This window comes from Micrasema longulum, unplaced genomic scaffold, assembly GCF_059751315.1.
Source record: "Micrasema longulum isolate JH-2025_06_02 unplaced genomic scaffold, ASM5975131v1 h1tg001057l, whole genome shotgun sequence".
Taxonomy (NCBI): domain Eukaryota; kingdom Metazoa; phylum Arthropoda; class Insecta; order Trichoptera; family Brachycentridae; genus Micrasema; species Micrasema longulum.
Window position 1 is genome coordinate 1 of NW_028278245.1, and position 21543 is coordinate 21543.

The window sequence follows — 21543 nt, forward strand, 5'->3', positions numbered from 1 at the left end:
TACCTGGTGCGCCAGAGCGAGACGCGCCACGGGGAGTTCGTGCTGACCTTCAACTTCCAGGTCAGACCCGGAGAAGATGAGAAATTACTGTTGTGGAACCTCTTTTTACTCAGAACCATGCAAAAAGTAACCAATCAAAAATCCATCCAGCTCAATCGCAAATAACTAAAACATGCTAAGCATTTGAGCGATCACAATGAACAATAATGAACATGATTAAGTTATCGCAGCCATAAGTCAACGCGTGTGTAATCTCTAAGTCAACACTCGTGTCGGATGGTTTGGATTATACGGCACAAGTGTATTTTACAATGTAAAATATTAAAACATGGACATAAAAAGAAAAATGACAAGAAAAAAATATATATACATGTATGTATGTCAGCATACAAAAGATATAAAAAGGATGGTATATATGAATATAAAATTTATTGTGTTTTTGTTTATCATTTTTTATTGTTAACTTTTTAAAATCATTATTATGTTGTTGAAATTCCCCTCGTCAATGCGTTTTGAAGCTGCAAGACTTTGTGGTGTTAGCTATCATATTATGTAAATGTTATCAACAATCAAATATCTAAATTTAGTAAACAGGGTCTAGAATTTCAACCGTCCATGCGCCCAGTAGCTGCAAGACTTGTTGTTATCTAACTTCTTTTTGTATAAATTTGCTTTTTATTTCGTTTTTAAAATATCACTTTAACTCTAAACTTCACTGTCAAATAAAATAAAAAATATATAAATAGGGGCTAGATTTCTTACTGTTCATGCTCTCTGTAACTGCAAGACGTGCTGTTATCAAACTCCCATATATTATAATTGTTATATATTATAGTTGGAAACGAGGAACTAGAATCCCAACTGTCCATGCGCTCTGTAGCTGCAAGACGTGCTGGGATATTTATTTATTGTACAGCGCCCTTGAGGTGATTTTCACAAAAATGGCGATATATAAATCATCCAAACATATATATATATATATAACACCAGATCGTTAGCATAAGTAGCTTTTGTAAATGATTTGTTAATCGTTACTATAGAAGATAATAAAATATTTATAAATATTTATGACATGATTTGAATTCACAGATATTCGAGTTAAAAATGTCGATATGAGAGGTACATTCATTTCCTAATCTGTGTGTACGCGGTATAGGTGATTGACAAAGATAGTTGGTTTGAGAAGGGTGACAATAATATAGACTATTTTGTCTAGTTCTACGTGTTGGTATATGTTTGTATATGATATATCTTTGATCTTTGCAAATTCGACTACATAACCGAATACCGCACACAAATACACTGGCTCAGTATCAGGCATAGAAGAAACATTCAATCCCACTTCACCTGTTTATCTGAGAGAGCTCATCCAACATCTATCGCAACACGGACTATCTCTTCGTTCTAGTGACGAGAGAACCCTTTTAATACCCTTTCAGCGCTCTAATTTTCTTGCCCCCTCTTTCACATTAGTAGCTGCTCAATTGTGGAATAATAGACCCACTAATGTTAGAGACGCTTCTTTATTTACATTTAAGTCAAGATTGAAATGTCACTATCTAAATATTTAAGTTGTTCCTTTATCCTTCTTCTTTCCCTCCCATCCCCTCTCCCCTCTTCATAGTATAGTGTTAATTTTTTTATGTATTTTTATTTTCTTAATCTTTGTTTTTAATTTTCGTCTAAAATTGTAAGATTCAATATGTCCATGTAGTTGTAATTTTCTCAAACTGAACGGTTTGGGTAGGTAAAAGAAATTGCCTTAAGGCAATATGCCCGCTCTTATATGTATATAAACTGTATATGTATATAAAGTGTTAACAGGGAGTTAAATCCGGTCCTTGTCTGCAAAAATTTGGACAAACTCAAAATATTGTTGATAAATCCACCTGGTCCATGAAGAAGTATAGAAATTGAAAAAATAACATTTTTAGGCGTTGCCTAGTATGTAGGTGTAATAATTTAATTAGATGAATCTCACCCGCATAAATAAAGGTTTCAGTTCTTTAACTTCACAAACATCAACAGATGAAAGAATTGAAAAAATATAGATGTTCAAATATAGGCAGAATGATGAATGTTACGCAGTGTGTAAAGTAGCTACTTAAACCAGCCATTGACAGGTCACCCCTGTAGATGCCTAGACTTCTATATTACCTTTTCTTAAATGTTATTCATCTCTGTTGTAATATGTTATTAATAAAGTGTTGAAATAAACAGGAGTTTGCAACAATCGAATTTAGAATTAATAATTTAGAAAATATAATAATTTTAGGCACCGCAAATTTTTACTAACAACCTTGTGTTTATGTTCTCCAGGGCCGCGCCAAGCACCTGCGCATGTCGTTAAACGACATGGGGCAGTGTCGCGTGCAGCACCTCTGGTTCCCCAACATATACGACATGCTGGAGCACTTCCGCCAGAACCCCATCCCGCTGGAGAGCGGCGGCACGGCCGACGTCACCCTCACCGACTTCGTCATCAGCAACCCGCACAACCGTCAAGTGAGGACCTAGGGCTCCGCCCCCGTATCCCGTACCCCGTAGACTTAATCCACCACCCCCTTTACTATTTAGATATAAGCCGGAAAGGAGAATGGACGGAGATGATCTGAAGTGTTACCTCGCCTCCTAACAGTACCGAGTTTTCCCTCGACATGTCTATTTTGATGACTGATCAATCAACAATTTAACTTTCAATTTGACTGTTCTTCTTTTCCCACATCAGGGGTGGTATTCTGAATCTTCTCTATCCCCTAGAGAGTGATTAATTTGGGGATTTTTACTTTTTGCATGCACCAAAACTTTGCTTCATTTATGGCCACACGAAGTATGAATATTTGAATATATGTAGATTTTTATTTAGAACATTATTGCGACCTTAACCCATTGCAACGCAAAGCCGGCGAATCCCCGGCCAAGGTCAGTCTGTCACTGACTCACAAAGCCGGCAAATCGCCGGCCAAGGTCAATCTGTCACTGACTCACAAAGCCGGCAAATCGCCGGCCAAGGTCAATCTGTCACTGACTCACAAAGCCGGCGATTCGCCGGTTTGTCTTTGAAGTGATTTTTTTTTTTACATTAAAACTGAATGACAATAAATTTATTCATAATAATGACATAAAAAAGTTCATTTCGGTTACTGATTTCATAATAAAATGTAATAATCACAATTTATTTCACATTATTTATTACAAAATATTAATTTAGTCTTAATGGTATTGTAATAAAAAAATGTGTCTAAATGAAATAGTGTGTTGTATGAACAAATTATGTCATCTTAATTAGTGGTGCAATGGGTTAATAGGGCAGGATCTAGCCACATTATTTTTTGCATCTAGGCGTTCGTTTTCCGAACTGACAGTTATGTCGGTAATTATGTCGGTGGTCATGTTGATCATTTAAAGAATGTCTATTGTGGACTTACTGCTGTGCGGAAGATACACATATTTATTTTAAACCCGGGGTGCAATTATGAATCATCTCTATCCCCTAGAGAATGGTTTATTTGGGAATATTTATTTTTTCCATACAACTAATTTTTGCTTCATATATGGCCACACTGATGATTAAACGTCCAAACACATGAACATGTGTAATCAGACATGATGATTTTCATTTAGAACATTATTGTGACCTTAAGCATTACCCAAAACACAGTGTGGCCATTATATAAAAAAAAGTGTTGTCACATTCAAAAAATAAAAATAGGCGGTAGAGAATATTCAGAATACCACTCCAGCTCCTGAATGGAGCATGCGGACATCATCGGATGCCTCCGGGAGAACCTACTGCTAGCCAGAACTCTCACCTCCTCCCTCGTCAATCCGCCGTCCCTCAGTTCCGACAAATAAAGCCGATAGATTGTCATTCGACTGTTTAATCGACAATATTTCGAGTTTATTTAAATGTTTGCAGACATGTCGGTGATGAATATACATATCGTCACTGTTATATAAAAAAACTTGATTTTTCCCTATCAGACACAGCTTTAAAAACCCATCTAATCATATTAAAAGCATAAATACAGGGTGTTCTTTAAACCCTGTCACATCTGAAACCACGATGATCAGTATGAGCAAGAAGACATATTGGCACATTAAAATTATTTTTTAGAACGAATAAAATTTACAAAATTAAAATATCAAATAAAACAACTGGTTGCTTACTTCTGCAGGGGAAAACGAAGGAGGAGGGTGGGGAAAGTCTGATAAACTGTCAACCGCGCGGCCACGCCCCCCTCGCTTCTCCCCTGCCGAAGTCAGCAACCATTTGTTTTTTTAAAAATTTAATTTTTTTAATTTTCTTCATTCTAAATATTTTTTTTAATATGCTAATATGTCTTCTTGCCCATACTGATCATTGTGGTTTCGGATGTGACAGGGTTTAAAGAACATCCTGTATATAAAGATTATGAAAAAAAATAATTTTAAATAACTCAAAAACTTTGATTGGCTTTACTGGAAAATTTCCAATTTCGATTTTTTTTGCGCTTTGTGAATTAAGCAGCGTTGTTTTCTACAAAGGTTCAATATACTCATATTTGTTATTGCCTAGAACAGATACATTTTGCGCGGTACAGAACCAACAGCGTGCACGATGTCACGTGCTCCATAGAACACGTCGGTTGAATTAAATATACACGTTGACACGCGAATCCAATGTGTTACTATGGTGGTACAGAAGATCAGTAATAAGACTTGGTACGGTTGACTGATGTTTATTACAAATACTTATTATTACTGTGGTTGGAGCGACTGTTTACTAGGAGAGACAAATCTAGAATGACTTGCCAAGCTGTGTGGGTATGCAGACGACTGCGGGTATATTGTTGTTACCAACAATATATCTACATTCCTTCAATTCGTGGGTAATCGCCTTTCTTGCCTCCGGTCGCTCACGGACTTTGGTTGTAATTAGACGTTACGCTTAGCAGAAAATTTTTGTTGCGTATGATGAAAAAATGCTTTGATTACACTGCAGCTTTAAAGAGCAGAACAGATATATTGTTTCATCGGTAAATACATTCCAATCGACTAAATACGTAGATTGTTACCTATATTTTTAAGTGTATTTTTTTCAAATTTTAAAACACAATACAAACTTAAGAAAATATGAACATGAAAAATCTCTCTCTCACATAAACGTTCGCATGTATTTTATTATAGAAATAAAACAGGAGTTTTTGACACAAATTTGGTAAAACCACTGATCAGTTTCATCGCTTTCGTAACATCTTCGAGATGGATATCTTCATTGTAAAATTAAATGTAGCTATGCGAAAAAATACTTAACATCACTAGTTCATATAAATCAACGGATAGATCTGTGAAAAATATCCGGTTTATTTACCATCAACGGACCAGTCGGCAGAGCTGACAGGAAATAAACAGAAGAGAACCTCTGATGTCACACGCTGAGTAATTTCAGAAGTACAAAACTTTAAAAATTCATAGCGCTGATAATACGAAATATAAAAATATGTTTGAAAAAATTGGCTCAGTTTAATAGTCTATTAACAAACAATTTTTTTTTAAAACCACTGAATTTCCTCATTGTTGAGGGCAACACAATGTTTGCCAAGTATGCAGTTCTTCGTCAGCCTTGTTCTCTCCACTGCCGATCTGCTGTTTCTGATCCTCTCTATCCCCCGCTTTTTCCATCCATGTTCTACCGGCTATCGAGGCAATGTCGTCGGCCCATCGGTTCGTGGCCTTCCAACACCTCTTTTGTTTGCCCGTGGCCTCCACTTTATTACTCTGGGTGTCCACAATGGCAAAAATGAACGGCAACGTTAGACGAGGACGGCCGAGGAAGACGTGGCATGATCAGATAAACCAAAATCTTAAGTCTGGTCATGTCAAAAGCGGACAGAACCGAAGGGCATGTATGTCAAGATGTATGAATGTGGAAGAGGCTAGGATTGTATGCCAGGATAGACGTGTGAGGCGGTCCATTCTCTCTGCCTACCCCTACGGAGAAATGGTGTGATGGTAGTAGTAGTAATTTTTTTTAATTATTCATTTTTGACAAACTTTGTCGCACACTTAAATGGTCTTATTTTTACCATATTATACCCAATTTCCCACAGCGCCAAACTGCCTCATTCCAATTCTGATCACTTGGTCGCAGCGCCAGTGTCTACGGTGGGAGTGTCGATGAATACGGAATATGGGAGTTGACAAACATACAGGTTCCACTAAAGTTATAATATAAAATACACTTGCACTTATTTATTTGACCAGTTATCGCTTTCTCCATCGAATAGGCATCTTCAAACCGGTGAATATTATACAGTCTTATAAGCACTCATACAAAACAAAGATTTTCGACTATATTTTTAATTTTAAATCCTTTTAATGTATTTTTGTGTGTAAATAAATATACATATTTCAATTTTAATAATTTGTATGTATGCTTTTGCATATGAAAAATGTTTTTAATTTATATTTTAAGCTTGAAATAATTGTTTTAAATTGTATGTTTGTTGCATGATTTGTTTTTAAATGTTTCTTATTTGTTTTTAAAGATTTTTTGCTGATAACAAAAATTAAAATCTGCATTTATTTATTTTTATATATGCTCATTATATAGATCGATTTATATAGATCATGTTAATAATACCTAAGGAAATAAAATAAATATTTTATTGTAATCACATATCGACCTTCGATAAAAGAGTCAATTTAAAAAAAAAACTGATTTTAAGTTATGTATTCAGAATTATAAAAAATCTCAAATGCTAAAAAATTTACATAATTGAATGTAGTTATGCAGAAAACAGCCAGTCCACAATTATGAAAAAATAAGATATTGATGTTATCGGGCGCAATAAGGTCAATTCTATGTTCTGCTAAAAGCAGCCAGACCGCTTTCATACAAAAAGTTGTTTTAATCACTTTCTGAAAATGGTATCAATCACAAAAACGGTATTTCTCTATTTGCAGAAAACACCCACAGCACTTGAAAATCTTAAGGAATTTAAAAATATTAAAACTGGTTGAATACATAATTAAATTCTTGTTTTTGACTAACTAACTAACTAACTAACCATCACGCCATTTCCCCGGAGGGGTAGGCAGAGAGGATAGAACGCCACACCACTCTGTCCTGGCACACTTCCTTTGCTTCCTTCACATTCATACATCTTCTCATGCACGCACGTCGATTATTCCGACTTTTCACATGACCACTTTCAAGAATTTGTTGTACTTGATCATGCCATGTCTTTCTCGGCCTTCCTCGACTTCTACAACCAGACACATTCGCATCATAAATCTTTTTAGCCGTTCTTTCATCATTCATTCGCTCCACATGACCGAACCATCGCAAAAGACCTTTCTTAATTTTGTCGATAATGCTTAACTCAGCCTTGCATTCTGCTCTAATTTCGACATTAGGGCACCTATCATACATTGTTTTTCCGCACATTCGCCTGAGGGATCGCATTTCAACAGCATTCAGTCTACTTTCGTCCCTTTTTTTCCAACTCCATGCTTCGCTTCCATACATTAGGGTTGGTACCAGAACTCCATTATGAACTGCTAATTTAGCCTCTTTGAAGTAAAGAAAAAACTAATATATTCCTTGTTTATCATTTGCTAAAGTCAAAAACATTCCAACTGTTGTGGAGATTTGTTTATTCACTCTTTTCACAAAGGTGCTATTATCTCAGTTTCACTTTTCTATAGCTGGCTGCTTTCTGCATAACTACGTTCCACCGTAGCTTGACGGTTTAACCTCTTGATGGCTTTATTAAACTTTTAAATATATTTCAACGGAGAGGGAAAATTTTTTGAGAAGGGAATATGGAAGTCTAGGCATTTACAGGGCTTATGACCTGTCATTGGCTGGTTTAAGTGGCCACTTTACACACCGTGTAACATTCACCATTCTGCCCATGTTTGAACATCCACATTTCCTCAACTCTTCCATCTGTTGACTTTTGTGAAGTAAAAGAGCTGAAACCTTTATCACGTGGGTGAGATTCATCCGGCTGCCAATGACAGGTCATAAGCCCTGTAAATGCCTAGACTTCCATATTCCCTTCTCAAATTTTTTTCCCTCTGTTGAAATAAATTTAAATATGAACAACTCCCTAGGGAGGAAATCCAGCCAGTCTGCAAGCATTTGGACATAATCAAACATTGTTGCTTTATTACACACTTATTTTTTCACCTTCGAACCGAGAATTTGACATAAACCCAGTAATTACAGTGGACGAATAATAAAAGAGGCAATTGAAATACACAGACACCCAAATAACATAAACAAAGACGACGGGCTTAAATTAAACTCAACATGGCTCCCAGCACTACATACTACAAAAACTAATAGAAATGTGCCTACTGCCGACTGCGACACGGTACAAATTACTAGTACTTACTTTTTTCTACAAAACACTCAGCTTACCCTGAAGATATCTCCTGCAATGGTAGCCGAAACGTCGGAACAAATCCAACACACGATATCACCCAAAAAAGACACATTAAAAATTTCAAAAGTCTGCTTGTAATAAAATATGAAAAATTAGCGGTGGTGAGAAACGTTAACACCTGTCCGACGCGTACGGATGCTTATAATGTAGTCCGACACATCCCAACCACAAGTTTTCAAGAAAACAAAACTCGCACATTTCAGAAATACAAAATATTAAAAAAAATCGCAGCGCTGATAATACGATATATAAAAATAAAAAAACTACCGAATTTCCTCATTATCGGGGACGAGAATATGGAAGTCTAGGCATTTACAAGGCTTACGAACTGTCGTCTGGTCGATGTTGTCACTTCTCTGTGTTTTTTTTCCCCCATTTGTAGTTTTCTTAGTTTTTAAATCATAAGACTCTTTTGCCAAAGAATCTTAACTGCCATTACGTATGTTCAACTATCGTAAGAATAGAAAATAAATACATAATTAAACGAATACATTAATTTGTTATTTATAATAATTTTGTACATAAATATACGGTTAAAAATTAATAATATTTTTCGTAGAAGTTAATTATATATTAGAAAAGTGTGTACATACTTTTAACATAATATGAACTTAGAAATTATTTTAATATTTTTTTTTTTCGAGTAATTTTTTAAAAAACCTGTACAAACATACTCGAACGATGAGATTGGCACATGTCAAAAATTAAAATTTTTGAGTTGAGATACCTTTTTTTTCAATCCTCATTTCGAATGGCCTTCATTTCCTACAGCGATTTAATCTTTATTTGAGGGTTTTAGAAGCAAACTTATAAATCTCCACCAAAAACCGAAAATTAGTTATTGATGCCAAAATAAACTATACATAAATACCAGTGGCAAACGGTGATTTTATTTACAGGTAAGCTATAAAAAAATATTTTTATTTGTACCTATATCTATATATAGTAGGTACATAATATAATGTAAGTGACATATACTATAAATTGCTATTTTTTATGTAGTTCTGTGTGATACAACTCTCATCTACGAAATCAAACCAAACGACGTAACTTCGTGATATATTATACTGTGTAGCTATATTATCCCTTAATTTAACACATGACTTATATAAAAGTTTATGAAAAATAGCACGATGAATTCAGTCAGCATTAGGTATTCTCAATGAAATGTCGACGGGCCGATTTGTTCTAGAAATGAATAATGCCAAAAATGGCAGCGTCGAGCGCCACAAGTGCTGTGAGTGATATGTCAAAAGTATAATCTCAAAGAAAAATAGCCCTTGAGAAATAACGTTTGAAATGCTGTTTTCCAAATCGAGAATCTTCAAAGAATTTGTGTAATCTGCAAGTTGACTCTAGAAGAAAAATCCCGCTACTGGGTTTAATATGTTCAAAATACTGTACACTTTTTTTTTGTATGAAGAAATAAGCTGGAGTAATCAGCTAGCTCCTTGGCTCATTGCTGGTGCTGGGCGCGCTTTATTTATATTTGGAGAAACATACGAATGATGGCAATGATTTATAATACACCCATGGACAAAAAAAAGTTCGCACTTGTAATAAAATTCTTAATTCAAAATAATAAATATTCTCAATTGCTTGGATTTTTTGAAATATACATTTTTGTAGATTTGATGACTAAGTAATGTTTCCAAGTAAAATACAAAAATAAAAGCTTGACATATTTTCCTGTGACAGAGTAATAATTTTCGATTTTACCGCGATAGATATTTGACCCCAACTCTCCATATTTTCGTAGCGACGTTTCTTCAGACGTAGTTTTTAAAAGACTGATGAAGTTTTAAAAAATGTAATTACTTTAAATGTGTAGCCAATATATTCCTTAACAATAAACCAGAGCAATTGTTAAATAATAAAATCGTTTCTAAGAAATAGAGTCAGGTAAACTGGGAATTACGGATAGCGGGGTAAGTGCGATTTTTTTTTTGTCCATAGATGTAATTATTTGTTCGTTTTTCTGTAAATAAAGTCACCGTAAAACATTATTATGGATAGTCAAATATAATGATAATCTACGCATAATCGCTTCTATACACGATTCGCCCCTGACATACCTACCTAAATAACAGCGTAATTCAAAACCGTCTCTAAATCTTTTAAAAAACCAATTTCAATTATACTACTTGACACCGCAAACCTACCATTCTCCATTGAGTTAGTAAAGCATAATTATAAATCTCACAATTCTTTTTCAACGTTTTTTGCAAATATCTCAGCAACTCCTTCAATGGAGGATTCTGAGTTTGCTTCGAATACCCTCATTTGCTCTATGGTCGCGAAACGCCGTCCTTTCATAGTCCTCTTCGTCTTTGGGAACAGGCAAAGACCCAGGTGGCCGCGTTCGGCGAATACGGTGGCTGAACATCGATGCCGGCTGGTTTATTGTCAACTTAAAAAAAAAATTCGCCGATCTCACCAAAACGCATTTACTAGATTCTGTCAAACTACGCGTCAAAAGTGGCCGAAAACTGACAGATTAATTATAAACATTTGTACCAATCTAGAAAAAAATAGGCTCTTAATATTCCGCGTATTTTTTTATCAATTCTCGTATTATATGCTCACTTTAATATTAAATTTATTAATTATTTTATAAGTAAAATAAATCAACATTGATGTAAAATGTGTTCATTCCAATTTGTTATTAAATATTTTAAAATAGTATCTTTGTAAAAGTGTTATGCGTTAATTAATTACATTAATATATAAACCCTTTTAGCCCGGGTGTATATATTTAAATATACACAAAATTTATGCTTTATTTACTCATGTATCTACTGAAATTATTCTTTTTTAATTACTGATATCGCTAAGTATGTATGTCTCTATTTTTTTTGGCTTATGTTGGTCGTCGGAATTAAATAGAAAAGACACTTGGATTCTGGCTGATTTCGTTTTAGAGCGAATTCGTGTCGTCTTTATTAATGATATTTAAGCCAAGTTTTAAAGATATTTCACTAAACATATATTATAAAATAGGGACATGTGTTTAATGGACTTACTGTCAGTTTGAGACTCAGTGTTCATTAAAAATGAGTGTTAAATAGATCATATTTTTAAAAATGTAAATAGGAGCTAGAACTTGGACCGTCCATGCACTCTGTAGCTGCAAGCCGTGTTGGGATGCTTGTACAGCACCCCTGATGTAATCTTAAACAAAAATGGCGCTATATAAATCATCCTAGTGCAAATAATAATAGAATGAATGGCTCTGATGTGATCGGACATGTCAGCAAACAGTCGAACGACGTATGACACAATAATTCAGAAAAACAAAATCTGCAATTCTCATAAAAAAAAAACTCTATAAATAATGAATATCTATGAATTGTGAAAACATTCACATTTTAGCTTTAAAACACTTTCTATAGCTTTAAATTTCAGCTTTGTTCAGGACAAAGACTTAAACTGCAATTCTGATTCATTGTTTTAAATGTGTTCTTAACCAATACTAAAAAATATCTAAATCGCAAACACATTCTGGCTTAAATTCCATTTTCAGAATTTGTATGCTTACTTAACGTGAACTGCCGACAGCCATGAAAATCTGGGACCGCGAGAACCCGATGCCTTGTAAAGTAGGCAAGCGAGATTCGGGAGGCATCCGTAATATACGGCTCAGCCAGCCTGATGGCGGTTGTCACCGGAGGTTATAATGCATAAGTCTCGCATATTTGGCCAAAAACATAAGACTCGCATAATTATGGGGCTTGCATAATTGACCAAAAATATTCGACTCTCGTAATTATGAGACTCACATAACTATGGGACTAGCCAAAATTAATCAATAAATTAAACTCACGTAATTATGGGACTCACATAATTGGCCAAAAACATATTGAAATTAGCCAAATAACTTTGGCCGAAATTGTGGTTTGAAAACTTTGTCCTAAACGCAGTTGATTTGTGTACATATTTTTAGTTTTAAATTATTTTAATACTCTGTTTTAAATTTAGCTCATTCTGCTGTAGTGTTGATAGCTTTTTATATAGTTATGTTCCTGGTTTTAGCATTGTACATCCCAGTTTGTTTGCTGATCAATGTAATTAATTATTAACTAATTTAAGTTTTGTAAAAATTATGATATTCATTTATAAATTATTTATAGTGTTTGTTTCATTTTATTTTCACCCTTTTTCTTTCTTCTTCCCGCATGTGTTGTGAGTTTTTTGTTAATAATGCTTGGAGTAAACAAAAATGAAACAGATGGATGTTATAACAGAGATGGTAAACATTTTTGAGAAGGGAATAAGACCGACTTTTCACACTGTGTAGTATTCACCATTCTGTCTATGTCCGAACGCCCTGCCCGCGTTTGATAATGTTCTCCGTCTGTTATAATATGTAATCTTGCCTAGAATCATTTGGACACACTTAAAATATATATCTGTTCGCTGTAATGATTTCTGGCTAAACGAGAAACTTTTCTGCGCATTTGTCGATCTGCAAAAGGCATTTGATAGAGTTGACAGAGAGAAATTGTGGAAGGTTTTATCGGAGTATGGAGTAAATGGTAACCTGACAAGGGCTATTGCGTCACTGTATAAGGACAGCCCAGCATGTGTTAAAGTGAATGGGTCATTCACATTGTGGTTTAACATTCCTAAAGGAGTCAAACAGGGATGTGTAATGTCACCATGGTTGTTCAACGCATACATCGATAACTGTATGAAAGATTTAAGAATAAGATAAAAAATGAGTGGTATAACTGTTTTCTGTATGCTGATGATGCCGTGCTTCTTGCTAGCAGCAAAGAAGACCCCAATTCTTGGTACTAAAGGCTATGATGTATGCAAGAAAAGCGATTTGCTAATGAATAAAACAATGTTTGAGTTTGTCCAAATGCTTGCAGACTGGCTGGATTTCCTCCCTAGGGAGTTATTCATATTAAAATCTATTTTAACAGAGAGGGAATACATTTTTGAGAAGGTAATATGGAAGTCCAGGCATTTACGGGGCTTATGACCTGTCATTGGCTGGTTTAAGTAGCCACTTTACGCACTGTAACATTCACCATTCTGCCCTCTCTGTTGAAATATATTTAAATATGAATAACTCCCTAGGGAGGAAATCCAGCCAGTCTGCAAGCATTTAGACATACTCAAACATTGTTGAATTAACTACCTGGTAAAAGAAGAAGTATAAAAATTGGAAAATTGTTTTCAGGCGTTGCCTAGTAGGTGATTTGGTTCAGCCGGATGAATCTCACCCACATAATAAAGGTTTCAGCTCCTTTACTTCACAAAAGTCAACAGATGGAAGAGTTGAGGAAATGTGGATGTTTAAACATGGGCAGAATGGTGAATGTTTCACAGTGTAATGTGGCCACTTAAACCAGCCAATGACAGGTCATAAGCCCTGTAAATGCCTGGACTTCCATATTACCTTCTCAACAATGTTTTCCCTCTCTGCTGAAATAAATTTAAATGCTAATTAATGTTGATAAATTGAAAGTTATGGTTTTTGAAAGGGATAAAAATATAACTAAATGTGAGATCAGAGTGAACGGAGATATTCTGAATCAGTTAGAAGAATTTGTGTATCTGGGAAGTATGCTTACTAGGGATGGAAAGATTGAGAAAGATATTGAAAGGAGGGTGAGTGCCGGGAACAGGGTGAACGATGCACTGAAATCTACTTTGGCAAACAAATGTTTTTCGCAGGAGGCTAAACTAGCAGTTCACAATGGAGTTCTAGTGCCAACACTAATGTTTGGGAGTGAAGTATGAAATTGTAAAAATAATTATGAAAGTAGGTTAAATGGTGTCGAAATGCGATCCCTCGGGAGAATGTGCGGTAAAACGATGTGTGAAAGGTGCACAAATGTCGAGATCCGTGAACTGTGTAAGGCTGAGACATGCATTATCAGCAGAATCAAGACAGCGGTGCTGCGTTGGTTTGGACATGTAGAGCGAATGGACAGCGAAAGAACGACTAAAAGGATCTATGATGCGAATGTTGATGGATGCAGAAAACGAGGAAAAAATCAGTTGCTGTTTAGCGCGCGGTGAGGAAGGTCGCTTGCACGTATCGTTATTTTTTTACTTTCTACATATTACATAAGGTACCAAATAAAGTATAAAAAGATCCAGAAAATTGAAATTATACCCAAAATGTCGGAATAGGAAAATAGTTGTGATGAAATTGATAGTGGGAGTGACATTGTGGCGTGCTCACACCGCGTAACGCAATATACTGAGGATAACAATTATTTTTCTGACACGGAGCAAGTAACCTGGACCTTATTCACATACCTACTTATCACATTTGATTTATTTATTACTCACGTACAAGTATTTTTAAAGAAAACAACTAGAGAATTTTTAAAATTAAGTAATTTTTGGAAGAGATGCATTTTTTCGAGATAAGGGTAAATGACATAAAAAACAAGGCATTTAAAATTATATTAGCAAATTAGGGTAAAAAAAATTCTTCCCTGGCAACACTAACGAAATTTCCATTTTGTTTCTTCGACAATCTGACAGATGGAAAAATAATTCAATTTTTAAGTAATTCGTTTGTTAATAACACATGAAATGTGATGCCATCCTGTTTCTTTAAGATCCTAGCAGTATTTCTACACTTTAAAAGGACACAACACGGCATAGTTGAATTCAAATCAGGAGTTGCGTATTGAGAGACGTCTACAAAGAAACTAATGGGGCAAAACGTAAACCTACTCATTTATGAGTAGTTTAATCGCCTTCTGTTAGATGCTCGTATGCGGTTTCTGGACTATTCTTAATTCTATGGCTTGTAATCAAATAAATGCAGAAACTCCCGCGCAACCGAGATCTGAGACTAAGCACAAGATGGAGAGCAATAAAGATTTATGTATTGCCAGAAAAAGATCCTACATACTGGTTAAAAAGGTGACACAAGTTTTAGTGGAAGTTGGTGAGGCGTAGTACCTTACAATCCTATACATATTTGTGGCTAGAGTCTCGATATTCTAACGTCTGCCCCCGCAAGTGACATAATTAACCGTCTTTATTAAAGGGCAGCTCATTAGATTACAAAATCGAGACTCCTAGCCGAAATAAACATAAAAAACCAACATACGAAAATCTTCATAAAACACTTTTACAGGTTTTTCTTATTAGAGCGCCGCGTGTAGCCCTAGCGACGACTTGCAAAGCTTCAGCCGCCATCGGCGGTCTAATAATTTCTCGGCGCCTAGTCGAGCATTTTTCCCCGTGCAGCTATCGTCTCCATGAGCCCGAACAAGGGCCGCTAGGCTTGATGTTACTTTTTAATGATCGGCGCTTGTCGCCGCGTTACGGGCCGCATTCCGCCTTCTTTCGTTATACTCGCGGCGATGTCCGATACAAGCATTATGCACAAAGAGAGGGAGTTACTGACTTCTGTCAAAAGAAGAAAAGCCTCATACTTTGGTCACATATTCCGCAGTGAGAAGTATGCCCTTCTCCAACTTATTATGGAAGGAAAGATAGATGGCAGGCGGGGTATGGGGCGGAAAAGAGCATCGTGGCTCAGAAGTCTCGGACAGTGGTTCGGTGTGCCGGACGCAGCAGCGCTGATTAGACTGGCACAGGGCCAGGATCGTGATGAATTCGAAACGATTCGATTGAAGACCTAACGTTAACGTTTCGATTTTATTGCGTTAGACATTTGACCCGAACTCTCCATATTTTCATAGCGATGTCTTTTTAGACGTAGCTTATAAAAGACTAATGTAGTTTTTAAAAGTGTAATAACTTTAAATGTATACCTATATAGTCCTACACAGAAGTAAGTGTTCAATTATAACATAATTTCGAAGAAATAGGGACAGGTAAACTTGGAGTTAGGGATAGCAGGCAAGTGCGATTTTGTTTTGTCCATAGGTGTATGTTTGATAACTTAATTGATGGATGTTTTAAGAAAATAGGAAAGCGGATGACTGAAACTTGTCTAATATTTAACCCATCTAAAACGGAACAACTATGGATGGTTCTAGGTGTTAAACTACAAAAATGGCGCTATATAAGCTATCTTGTGATTGTTAAATTGCATTGATGTTTCAGCTGGGAGCGATACACGGGGGCGACGTTCGAATGCGGCGCTCAGAACTTGAAGCGCTGTGGAATGCGGCCAGAACGAACGAGAACGCCACGGGGGCAACCGATGAAGACAATGCTGGAGTTCCTCCGAGAGCAGTGGACAACCAATACAGCTTCGTTTGAAATCTAAATTTTCTAACCTGTACTTTACACAAGAGTTTTACCTTTAAAATGCATTGATTGAATTTCTGTACCTCAGAGGCAGACGGATGCAAATCTAGAATTTGATGAAATGACATTTCGATGTTCGTATCCAGTTTATGATCATGTCCATTGATTTTAAAGAAATTTAAATATTATAATGAAAAAACCAATGTATTATGATACTGGAAATACAAATTAATGCTATAAATGATTAGAAATCACTTAGAGAGAGTAGATTCTTCAGGCTCTTGCTGAACATTTGACGTTTGGATTTGCATCCGTCTGCCTCTGAGGTACAGATTTTAATCTTGATAACTCCCCGCGGAGTAAAATTCAGCAGAAAATCAAAATATTGTCAAGAGTCACTTAAAAGCTTATATAATATTGTTGATTTGTGCCGGAATTTTATATATTTTATCAACAGATGTTTAGCGATTGGGTACATTGACAAAATGTCTGCCGTATTATTGCCGCCAAGCAATATCACCATTTTATTCTGCGGTATTTTTCAGCATTGTATTTTACATTTGGCTTTTAGCCGATTCAAATCCGTCTTAGGGAGACCGAGGAGAGTTGTAACAGAAGAGAGTTGAAACAACGACGATTTCGAAAAATCTATGATCGACGGCGAACTGGCAACATCGCGCATTTATAGCTTTTTTGACGCGCTATTTGATGGAGTTGGTAACAGCAGTCTACGTTGTGTGTATACGACATCTGGACGGAAAAAATACCAAAAGTAATTTTTTGGCCAGTATTTCGATAGCCTGTTATTCTACACGTATTACGTTAACGCTGACGTCATTTCCAATATGCACTGACTATTCAAGTTTCAAAGCGTGATATCGTTTTTTATATCTCGCGTCTAGTTTAGAGGTTAAACGCCGTTATTCTGAACAAGGCCTAATTTTTGGGCCTAGGAGAGTTGAAACAGCTTGTTTCAAATCTCCTATATCTATTTATTTTACTAGCATAATGTTTTGAGGTGTGAATTTGGACACCGAATTGTTAATTGTTCTTGATTCAAAACGCCATTCAATATGTATGAAAGCTATTGCTACAATTTATGATTACTGAGACAAGCATTATCGACAAAATCAAGAAAGGAGCTCTGCGCTGGTTCTTACAAGGTTACGTCATTTTGCAAAAATGTTAGACATGAGACAAATTGGTCAACGTAAATAGATCGAATAAAAAATAATTCATTTGTGGTTATTCATGAAAAAAAGTATTAAATGTTTAATTTTTTAGTAATTGATTGTCTTAAACACACTATAATAGGCTTGTTTTTACGTTTTTATTTCATTTTTTGGAAACAGAGTCTCATGTTTGCATGAAAAAACTGATAAAATCGATTTGATCGTTACATGATTAGTGATCAACAATAGTTTGACAGCTGTCATTTTAGGTAATGTAAAAACTGTTTCAACCTTCCTCGGTCTCCCCTACTAATAGACAAGCGATAAATATACAATAAAGAAGTTCAGTGGTTTTTTAAATGTATATTTTTTTAATAGGCTATCAAATCAAGACAAATTATATGTGTAACGTATTATCATCGCTGTGACTTGTTTAAACTTTAGTCATTTTGGAAATCCCTACCGAAACTTCAAAATTACACCGCCCCGACGCGCGACGTGACGTCACTAGTTCAAGTCGAGGACTTGTGAAATTTAAAAGTAGAACCCCGTACCCGCTAAATGTCAAAACACGCTAAACGTTGAAAAACGGGGTTGCCCCAGAAACTGGAAATCTATATATCTATATGATATGTTATTGTAAACACGTTACATTAACTTGTGACGTTTCAAAGTAATTCATTTTTATTGTTTTTTCCATAGAATTATAATATAACAGAAATCGCATACGTGCATCAAACGACTACCGATTTAAATGCAAGTACGCCGTGTTGTGTCGTTTTTAAGTGTAAAAATACTGCTGGGATTAAAAGGGAATAGGGTGGGATCACATTGCATTTGTAAGTAGCGAATTTACAAATAATACTATTTAAGAATTCGATTATTTTACCGTCTTCTCAGATTGTTGAATAAAACAAGGCGGACATTTTGTAAGTATTGCCAGGGAAGTCAAATTTCTTACCCGGTTTTCTATAGTATAATATTAAATGGTATTAATTTACTTAATTACTGCAATTTTTAACGTTTGCTTAATAAAAATACCTGTCTTTTTTTAAAGTTCAGTCAGTCAAATATTTTTTATTGTTTACACATAACACGACCTTACACAAAATTATCTTATTCGTGTGTTCTTATTATTATTGTTCGCGGTCTGGTAACATTACGCGGCCACTTCACGCATGCGCGCAGGCGGGATGTCAGACTTTTGGACACAATGTGATGTATGCAAATCGAGCAATTCTGGGATATTATAATTCTATGGTTTTTTCATACATTTTTGAAAAACTTCGCCGTACTATTAAATGCTCTCATTTTTACGCGCATAAGAAAACATTTTTTTATACCCAATTTCCTGTAGCACTGAACCTCATTGTATTTACACAGATATTTGCAAAATGTCTGTTGTTTTTGCGGTATCTTCAACTGCCCTTTTAATTATATAACGCATTCAAACAAAAAACCCCGAAAATTATGTATTTTTTGGCCATGAGAAAATGAATATGTAAATATATTGTCTTACATTCCCTTGTAAATATTAATTACTACCTATCAATAAATGTGTTATGTAAAAATCAATATTAACAAAATGTTATATCGATACTCGCCTAAGAATATTATTGCCAAAGTATAATCTATTTGTACATATTTAAATTAAGCGGTTGAAAATCTAGGAAAATGTTCATCTTTTTATAAGTGTGAGATATATTTAAATAAGGTAATGTTCCTGTTTATGGAAAAAATATTATGTTTTAGCTTTTGTATAATTAATGAATTCTGTGTAGAGTTGTTTTGAACTATGGCATTATGAACAAAATAAAGATAAATTGAAATGTTGAATTTTTTGTTTTTTGTTTTTTTATTTATTTTTATTAAAGAAGGTAAAAACATGAACAGAAAACATAAAAGGAAAAATAATGAAACCCACTAAACCGCGAAACCGGCTTGTCAGCGGGTTTCTTATTTTTCCTTTACAAAGAGAAACGTTAAAGAAATTATATAACAATATTTTGAGTTTGTCCAAATTTTTGTAGACAAGGACTGGATTCAACTACCCGGGGAGCTGTTTATATTAACATATTACAACAGAGATAAAGAACATTTAAGAAAAGGTAATAATATAGAAGTCTAGAAGTCTTCTTCGTACTGTTGAGTCATGTATCGTCATCCCAGTGGCTGCCAAATCTCGTTTAAGTTCGTAACTTGTTCTTCTGGGGTTAAACTTACCATTTCTGATTAAAGATATTTCATCTCGGACACTAGTTTTCCGGTTTCTTCCACATTTCCCAATTCTCTTTGCTTTTACTGACCCTGTTTCTCTTTTCTGCTAATAATTTTGCTGACTGCTCCCTGACTCACATAACATTTATTTGCAATCTTCTTCCGAGTCATTGATCTATGTTCACTTAAGGTTATAATCTTTTCCCTTTTCCTCGGCGTGATTCCATGATTTAAGCCAACTCAAAAAATATTGGTTTGGGCGAATGAGACAATCCATTTTACTTTTACCTAGCTCCACTATCCATTTTTTATAGCCTATTTGAACATTTTCTCGCGAGTCTCTGTTTGTAGTTACATATAATGGGTTTGCAACATTTTAATCATAGAATTAAGAATAGTCCAGAAGGAGCGTAGAATCATATTTGAATACATCGGACTGTGTCCAATAATTCCCCCATTAGACACACTTTCGCCGCACGCATACGTTAAGTCGCCGGGTAATGTTGCTTGATGGGAATAAAAAATAATCATAACACAAATGTAAGGTAAAAAAAAAGCAATCTGTTAATTTCTCTCAAATTTTATTGTGCACGCGGAAACATTGATTGAAACAACAGAGTAGATAAGTAAAGGGTCATTTAATAAGAGTAATTGAATTTACGAACTTTGAATTTAAAATATAAAACCATTTTTATTTGACACACAACTGATATTTTAATATGCCAAATAATCTTTGATGTTTTAAAGATAATGTCGTTCAAATGTCCCCCACGGCGTTGTTTAATCCGAGGTCTAATTTTCATTAGTTCTCTTATTAAATGAGCAAAGTCGGGTATAAAAAATTCTACCCTGGCAACACTACCGAAATTTCCATTTTGTTTCTTCGGCAATCTGACAGATAGAAAAATAATTCAATTTTTAAGTAATTCGTTTGTTAATAACACATGAAATGTGATGCCATCCTGTTTCTTTAAGATCCTAGCAGTATTTCTACACTTTGAAAGGACACAACACGGCATAGTTGAATTCAAATCAGGAGTTGCGTATTGAGCGACGTCTACAAAGAAACTAATGGGGCAAAACGTAAACCTACTCATTTATGAGTAGTTAAATCGCCTTCTGTTTGATGTGCGTATGCGGTTTCTGGACTATTCTTAATTATATGGTGAGAATAAACCAAGAAGACTTTAATATACAGAGATAATTACAAAATGTTCAGCCAGTTTTAAACACTACCTATTTATAATTAATAAATGTACATCTATATATATTTTATTTTTTTGTATATTTGGATCCCTGTATTTAGTAGCCTTACGTGTCATGTACAAGGCTTAGGTACTCGGAAAAAATCGTTTTTGTTTGTCTTGGAAATGGGATGTTCGATCACTGATTTTGGTTTATTACCTTTATGAGTCCAATCACCATTGTTGCAAAGTTCAAGAACAATGGCGCGTGATAACTACTATTAACTACAGTGTGGATATCTGTTAAGGATATTCCATCTTTCCTGCATTCTGCTT

At 35.1% G+C, this 21543-nt stretch overlaps 1 protein-coding gene across 1 annotated transcript; it reads left to right on the forward strand.

Annotated features, from left to right (window-relative positions):
• Positions 1-10: 10 nt before the first annotated feature.
• On the forward strand, positions 11-19642 carry LOC148277269 (uncharacterized). The gene is made up of 3 exons (XM_088233121.1): positions 11-60; positions 2320-2505; positions 16488-19642. Exons 2-3 carry the CDS (start codon positions 2341-2343, stop codon positions 16644-16646), a joined length of 324 nt encoding a protein of 107 aa, XP_088089247.1. The 5' UTR covers positions 11-60; positions 2320-2340; the 3' UTR covers positions 16647-19642.
• Positions 19643-21543: the final 1901 nt, after the last annotated feature.